Source organism: Schistocerca piceifrons, chromosome 7 (assembly GCF_021461385.2).
Source record: "Schistocerca piceifrons isolate TAMUIC-IGC-003096 chromosome 7, iqSchPice1.1, whole genome shotgun sequence".
Classification (NCBI taxonomy): domain Eukaryota; kingdom Metazoa; phylum Arthropoda; class Insecta; order Orthoptera; family Acrididae; genus Schistocerca; species Schistocerca piceifrons.
The window spans coordinates 7,851,277-7,859,580 of record NC_060144.1 but is presented as its reverse complement, the minus strand read 5'-3'; the positions used below and the strand labels follow the sequence as shown (position 1 = coordinate 7,859,580).

General features: G+C 46.7%; 1 protein-coding gene across 1 annotated transcript; it reads left to right on the top strand.

Annotated features, from left to right (window-relative positions):
• Positions 1-276: 276 nt before the first annotated feature.
• Positions 277-888, top strand: LOC124805007 (vegetative cell wall protein gp1-like). The gene has a single exon (XM_047265407.1). The coding sequence runs from the start codon at positions 277-279 to the stop codon at positions 886-888; it is 612 nt and encodes a 203-aa protein (XP_047121363.1).
• Positions 889-8,304: the final 7,416 nt, after the last annotated feature.

Below are 8,304 nucleotides of genomic sequence, written 5' to 3'. Positions count from 1 at the left end.
GTTATCCTCATAAATATACCACAAAGGTACGACTTGATGCCCTTGTCGTGTGTAAACAAGGAAATTAGTGCTACCGATGAACTTTTTTCCAGTATATGCAAGCAATATAGAAATGTTTTTATTGTTAATATTAATACCATTGGATGCAGATTCCACACTACTCATGGACTGCACTTAAATGGCCTTGGAAAGCAACTTGTTACATTAAAGCTAATGGAAATTATTAAGAGACTGCAACACTCACCAACAACATCATCACAGAAAGTATTTCCAAGAATGACTAATGCAGTATCAGATACAGTAACAGAAAATACAGCAGAAGTACATAAAGCAGCAAAACTAACAGCAGTAGAATCAACATCAGTGTCAGAAGAACCACTATCAGTAACAGCAGAAGTAACTCCTCCAGCATTAGAACCAGCTCCTACATCAGCAACACCATCTCCTTCACCAGCAGTAGCAAAGGAAACACCACCAGCAACAGCAGAAGCAGCTCCTCCAGCAGAAGAACCAGTTTCTACAGCAGCAGCGCCATCTCCTACACCAGCAGTAGCAGAACCAACTCCTTTACCAGTAATATCAGAAACAACTACTTCACCAGCAGCAACTAAACCAACTTCTCCACCAGCAGAAACAGAACCAGCTCCTCCTTCATCATCTTCAGGGGTAGGAGAAAAGAATAGATCAGTCACAGTAAGTAAAGTATCTTCTTTGACTCATGATGAAGTGGCACCAAATGATTTGGGAAAACATGTTCTTATAAAACTTGTTGACAGTGAAGTGAAACAAACTTCCAACTGTGTTTCAAGCAGACCCAAAAAATTACCCAAGAGAAATGAAAAAATTTTATGGGTTATTCCAAGTAAGTCCAACTATGACCTAACATAGATTCGAGGGCTGGAAAAACAATTAAATGTCCTCCATTGCCCCACTGTGCTCCTCCCCTCCTGTGACAAAACCTCTATCTTATTTCTGCACTTAAATGTCAGTTCTCTGAAAAATAAAGCTGATGAGCTTGGTATACTATTAAAAAGTAACAAAAGAATGATTTTATGTATAAATGAACATTGCTTAAAGGAAGAAGATATAAAACTGTATGTATCATCAGGTTTCAGATTTTCTACATACTACTGTTGACCCAGTGAATCTTCTGGGGGTTCATCCATATATGTTAGCAATGATCTAGACTTACTGTTCTTGAAGTTAGTGACTTTTGTATTAAAGGTGTTTTTGAAGCAGCTGCTTTGATTATACCTAGTATACAGCTCATAACTGTATCTTTATATCACACTCCTGAAAATAATGTAGAACAATTTACAGAATGTTCAGTAAAACTTGCAATCAGTATACAAAAGTATACTAAATACAAAATATTAATTTTTGGCGATATAAACATAGAGATTAGGAAAATGACAGCCAGAAATGTTAATTTAGTAAATATGTTAAGATCCTATAATCTCTTTTGTGCTAATGAAAGTCCTACAAGGCATTTCTCCTGTCTTGACAATCTAATGACAAATATATACAAATGTGATTTTGAGCTAGGCTTATTTAATGTCAATTATCGGTTGGACCATAGAGGTATATGGGTGAAACTAATTACTGAAAAACCAAAAGAAGACCAGGAACCAACACAGAGTGTGAGACTATTTACACATAGAAATATTAGCAAGTATAGAGAATAACTTAGGTCTATAGATTGGAATACTGTTATACATTCCTCCAAAAATGTTGATGAAGCCTTCAGCACATTCCTCAAAATCATTTCTGAAATCTTCCATATATCCTGTCCACTGGTTAAAAAACAAAAAAGTCAGTAAACCTAGCCACTCAACTTTACAGAAGTGGTTTTCACCTCAATTACAAAAACTGAGACTATTGGTAATTACTTGTCATGATAATCTCAAAAAGGGAGCAGTAGATAAAGAAACTTACAAATACCTGAAAAGAAAATATAGATCTGAAATTAAAATAGCCACGTGTAAGGCAAATGGTGATTTCATCAAAAAATTACACAATAAATGTAAGGCTGCATGTAATAAAAGCAGAGCATTGTATCGATATAAACTATAAAGACAACAGACATGCTGCTAACATCTGTGCTGATGATTTCAATCACTTTTTTCTCAACTCTTCCAAACTTAGCCTCTCAACTCAGGGAAATCAGAATTGCAATTCTACACATACACCTACTTCTCACCCCACATCTGGCAGAAATTTTCAGCAAAACATTACAAACATAGTGTCAGCTTGTAAATGGAGAGAAGTACAAATAATTGATATAATTAAAGCAACCTCTAAATTAGGATACTCCAGATCTGAAGATGTTTATGGCCTGTCAAACTTTGTAATTAAAAAAATTAAAACTTCTCACAGCCCCAACTCTTTACATATATTGTTGCCTATCAAACATAAAAGAAAACTTAAACCACTACACTATAAGGAAATCTGTTCCTCAACACAATACTCGACAAACAAATATGATTGATATACCCACAACCATGCTTAAGAAAACCCAATCTAGCTGTGAATACATAGGCATAAAATTATTCAAAACTTTACCTGTACAGGCTCAATTGGTTTCACTGAATATTTTCAAAACTAAAACCAAAGTGTGGATAAAGGAAAATACCTTCTATAGTATAGAAGAACTTCAGAATAGTTGCAAAGATGACCTAATTTATTTATAAATTAAGGCTTACTGTCATGTATAGATATGGGTGTAGAGGTAGCTATAAGGTAATAGGGTACAACAGTTTTGTGGCGGCGTTTGTAGCGACAAACAATTCGCTGTAGAAACGGCTTAAGAAGTCACCGCCACACTTTTAATAGCGGGCCGACCGGTCCGCTGGAACAGTGAACAGAAAGATGAAAATCCAAACACTCTGATTAAATAAAAGTCGGTACTTATCTTTATTGACGAAGATACAGAAACACAATAGTGAACTCCGTGTCTACAGAGATCTGTCTAGTTCGAGTCGGAGCGGCTAGGTCAGCGTCGGCTGACGACAAACAACAACTCTGCTGCGATGAACACACAACTGACTAGCAAGTACACAATTCGGTGGCGAGTATACAACTGAGCGGCGAATACAGAACTCCTAGCACTCGCTACTCCAGCGCTTAAGAAACCAGAAGCCAGCGGTGGCGCGCACAGACTTGCGGCGATTTCCTGTCTCGCTGGCGCTGCTTATGCGGACGGCGTCCGGACTTTGATGCTGCCAACCTTTTGGCAGCGGGCTCGGGTGGCATTACTGGCTAGGATATAACACTCCTCCCCCCCAAATCGCCGCACTGTCGTTGAGTAATGACGCGGCGAGCGTCGACGGCGGGGGAGGGGTCTGGCCGCAGGCGTAGCAGAAGAGACCGGGGCGGAGACTGTTGTCGGTGGCAGTCCCCGGTCCGCACCCCAGCATTGGCTGCGCGGGGCCTCGGGAAACACCGACTGAAAACCGAGGTCAGGGTGCACGCCTGTGACCACGGGCGCAGCTTCTGGTACTGGACGCGACGGGGCGTCGGGACCCACGAAGAGAGGCAGCGTCTCCTGACGCTGCGTCGACGGCTGCTGAGTGGGCGCCGGACAAGGCGCTGCGGTGTCAGACTCCTTGGGGGTGCCCAAGGAAAGAGGCTGCAGGACAGGCTGCACAGCCACCGCTTGGGAAGGCGGCCCGGCTGAGGGGTCGACGTCCATCAGCTCCGAAGGCGGTGGCGACTGAAGAGGGACCGCAGGCGCCGGAGCGACCACCTGGGGCGCTCCCGGATGAAGCTGCGCGGGAGGCATCAACGGGACGGGCTGTCAGCGTGGTAGCGGCGATGGCTGCTGCTGCTGCCCTGGGGGCGGCAGCGAAGTCGGAAGGCGCCGCTGGAACCCGCCGCGGACCAAATCTGTGGACAAAGAACGAGTGGCAGAATCCTGGCGGCCAGCGCGGCGCAACTGGTTCTGATGCCTCCTGTGCACCCCAGTAGCACCTTGAACAGTATAAAAACCGCGACCCTGGACACTTATCACGGTACCACGTTCCCAACGACGGCGACCGTGATAAACTCTGAAAAAAACGGCGTCGTTGCTCTGAAAACGCGTGCGATGCTCAGAAGCGGCAGGTCGATCCGGGGGGTGCAACAACCGTAGTAGGGTGCGATGACGACGGCCGTGGAGAAGCTCCGCAGGCGAAGGGCCGTCGCGTGCCGTGGTCCGGTACGACGACAGGAACGTGATGAGGGCCTGCTGACAAGAGTGCATAGCACGAAGGCGGTCCATATGATCCTTGAATGTGCGTACAAAACGTTCCGCTGCACCATTCGATTGAGGGTGGAACGGCGGAGTAAGAACATGGCGAATGCCATTGGCAGAACAAAAACTTTCAAATTCAGCAGAGGTAAATTGTGGACCATTGTCAGACATTAAAACTTCCGGAAGACCCTCAATACAAAAATTGAAGTCAATGCCCGTATAGTTTGTGCAGACGTTGTAGACTGCATGGGCACAACAAACGGAAAATTACTAAATGCATCTATCACGATGAGCCAACGAGAATTCCAATACGGACCAGCGAAATCAATATGTACTCGCTGCCAGGGACCGGCAGGGCGTGCCCACTCAAAATAGCGTTGAGGCGGAGCAGCTTGGTGTTCGGCACACGTCAAACAATCTGTAGACATCTGCGTAATCTGCTTATCAATGCCGATCCATGTACAATGACGGCGGGCAAGCTGCTTCGTGCGGACCACTCCCCAATGACCTTGATGCAACAAGTCGAGGACCTTGGATTGGAGCACTTGGGGAACCACTACACGAAGCTGGTCATTCTCGGTGTGTAACAGCAAAACTCCTTGCGAAACAGACAACAGATGACGTTGCGGATAATAGCGACGAACCACAGGATCCGATATGTCCTTTGCCTTGGACGGCCAACCACGTTGAACAAAACATAATAGTAAACTCAGATGAGGATCCGTAGCTGTCTCACGTGCCACCTGACGATAATCAATCGGAAAATCCCGGAGGGATTGATGCTCATCGGCGTCAATGTGATGGCAAGAGTCATCAGAGGAATCGAAGACATCATCCGCAGCAATCGGCAATCTAGAAAGTGCGTCAGCATTTGCATGCTGAGCTGTAGGGTGATACAGTATCTCATACTGGTATTGTGATAACAAAAGAGCCCAACGTTGTAGTCTCTGAGCTGTCCGCTGAGGAACTGGTTTAGACGGATGAAACAGTGACGTCAGGGGCTTGTGATTTGTTACTAAATAGAATGGCCTACCATAGAGGTAGTGATGGAATTTTGTGACACCGAACACAATAGCCAATGCTTCCTTGTCCAATTGGCTATAATTACACTGAGCTTTGTTTAGCAATTTAGATGCGAACGCAATAGGACGTTCGGTGTTACCGACTCGGTGAGACAACACAGCACCGAGGCCGAAAGAAGAGGTATCACAAGCTAACACCAGAGGCTTGTTAGGGTCGTAATGGACCACACAACGATCATTCAATAAAGCCTCTTTAAGCTGCTGAAAGGCTGATTGGCAATCAGCTGACCACACAAACGGAACATTCTTACGGCGGAGACGATGCAACGGTGCAGCAATCTGTGATGCATTAGGTATAAACCTAATATAATACGTCAATTTGCCAAGAACTGCTTGCAATTCATGCAGATTGCGAGGGGCGGGCAAATCACGAATAGCTGCTAAATGTGACTGGGAGGGATGAATGCCTTGAGCATTAATAACATGTCCCAGATACTCCATCTCCGTAAGGAAAAATGAACATTTATCGATGTTGCAACGTAGGCCTGCCTGAGACAACACTTTAAACAAACACTCCAAATTACGGAAATGTTCAGCAGGCGTCCGACCGGACACAACAATATTGTCTAAATAGTTGCAACACGATGGCACATTAGCCAGAAGTTGTGACAAAAAACGCTGAAAAACAGCTGGAGCTGACGCACAACCAAAAGGCAAACGCAGAAAACGGAACAACCCCAACGACGTGTTTATGACAAAATACTGTTGTGATTGCTCGTCGAGGGGTAATTGCAAATAGGCTTCACGGAGATCAATTTTGGAAAAGAAATGAGCTTCCCCTAACTTATCCATCAGCTCATCCGGTCTAGGCAAAGGAAAAGAATCAATGACAGTCTGAGGATTAACTGTCGACTTAAAATCAGCACACAAACGTAACTTGCCAGACGGTTTCTTTATAATAACTAAGGGAGAAGCCCACTGGCTTGCTGAAACGGGTTGAATAACACCGTTGTTTTGCCAACGACGAAGTTCATCTGCTACAGGTGCCCGGAGGGCGTGAGGCACTGGACGAGCACGAAAAAATCGAGGCTGAGCATTATCTTTTAACGTAATATGAGCGGCAAAGTTCGCAGCACAACCTAGTTCGTCTTTAAATATGTCACTGTATTGTTTACAAAAATCGGTTATGCTGTCTTGAGGAACAACAACAGAATTAATTTGCAACACATTGTCTTGGATAGACAGGCCAAACAAGTCAAAACAGTCTAATCCGAAAATGTTTACACTGTCTGTAGCGTGGTGCACTGTGAATGAAACTGTTTTTGTATTGCCACGGAATGTGGCTGGCATGCTACATACACCTAACACAGGAATTTGTTCTCCACTATAAGTAGCCAAAGAATGTTTTGCCGCTGAAAGTTTAGGGTGGCCGATAGCCGCATACGTTGCACTATTTATGAGAGTCACAGACGCACCAGTGTCTAATTGAAAATTGAAGGTCTTATCCTGGATGCGTAGCTTCACAAATACACTCCTGGAAATTGAAATAAGAACACCGTGAATTCATTGTCCCAGGAAGGGGAAACTTTATTGACACATTCCTGGGGTCAGATACATCACATGATCACACTGACAGAACCACAGGCACATAGACACAGGCAACAGAGCATGCACAATGTCGGCACTAGTACAGTGTATATCCACCTTTCGCAGCAATGCAGGCTGCTATTCTCCCATGGAGACGATCGTAGAGATGCTGGATGTAGTTCTGTGGAACGGCTTGCCATGCCATTTCCACCTGGCGCCCCAGTTGGACCAGCGTTCGTGCTGGACGTGCAGACCGCGTGAGACGACGCTTCATCCAGTCCCAAACATGCTCAATGGGGGACAGATCCGGAGATCTTGCTGGCCAGGGTAGTTGACTTACACCTTCTAGAGCACGTTGGGTGGCACGGGATACATGCGGACGTGCATTGTCCTGTTGGAACAGCAAGTTCCCTTGCCGGTCTAGGAATGGTAGAACGATGGGTTCGATGACGGTTTGGATGTACCGTGCACTATTCAGTGTCCCCTCGACGATCACCAGTGGTGTACGGCCAGTGTAGGAGATCGCTCCCCACACCATGATGCCGGGTGTTGGCCCTGTGTGCCTCGGTCGTATGCAGTCCTGATTATGGCGCTCACCTGCACGGCGCCAAACACGCATACGACCATCATTGGCACCAAGGCAGAAGCGACTCTCATCACTGAAGACGACACGTCTCCATTCGTCCCTCCATTCACGCCTGTCGCGACACCACTGGAGGCGGGCTGCACGATGTTGGGGCGTGAGCGGAAGACGGCCTAACGGTGTGCGGGACCGTAGCCCAGCTTCATGGAGACGGTTGCGAATGGTCCTCGCCGATACCCCAGGAGCAACAGTGTCCCTAATTTGCTGGGAAGTGGCGGTGCGGTCCCCTACGGCACTGCGTAGGATCCTACGGTCTTGGCGTGCATCCGTGCGTCGCTGCGGTCCGGTCCCAGGTCGACGAGCACGTGCACCTTCCGCCGACCACTGGCGACAACATCGATGTTCTGTGGAGGCCTCACGCCCCACGTGTTGAGCAATTCGGCGGTACGTCCACCCGGCCTCCCGCATGCCCACTATACGCCCTCGCTCAAAGTCCGTCAACTGCACATACGGTTCACGTCCACGCTGTCGCGGCATGCTACCAGTGTTAAAGACTGCGATGGAGCTCCGTATGCCACGGCAAACTGGCTGACACTGACGGCGGCGGTGCACAAATGCTGCGCAGCTAGCGCCATTCGACGGCCAACACCGCAGTTCCTGGTGTGTCCGCTGTGCCGTGCGTGTGATCATTGCTTGTACAGCCCTCTCGCAGTGTCCGGAGCAAGTATGGTGGGTCTGACACACCGGTGTCAATGTGTTCTTTTTTCCATTTCCAGGAGTGTAGTTTATTACACTGTCTCTGGATCGGTGCAGTGGAGGCGGAAGACACAAAATCAGCGCGTTTAGCGCGTGTTCGCTGCTTACGACAACTCGTGGGTTGG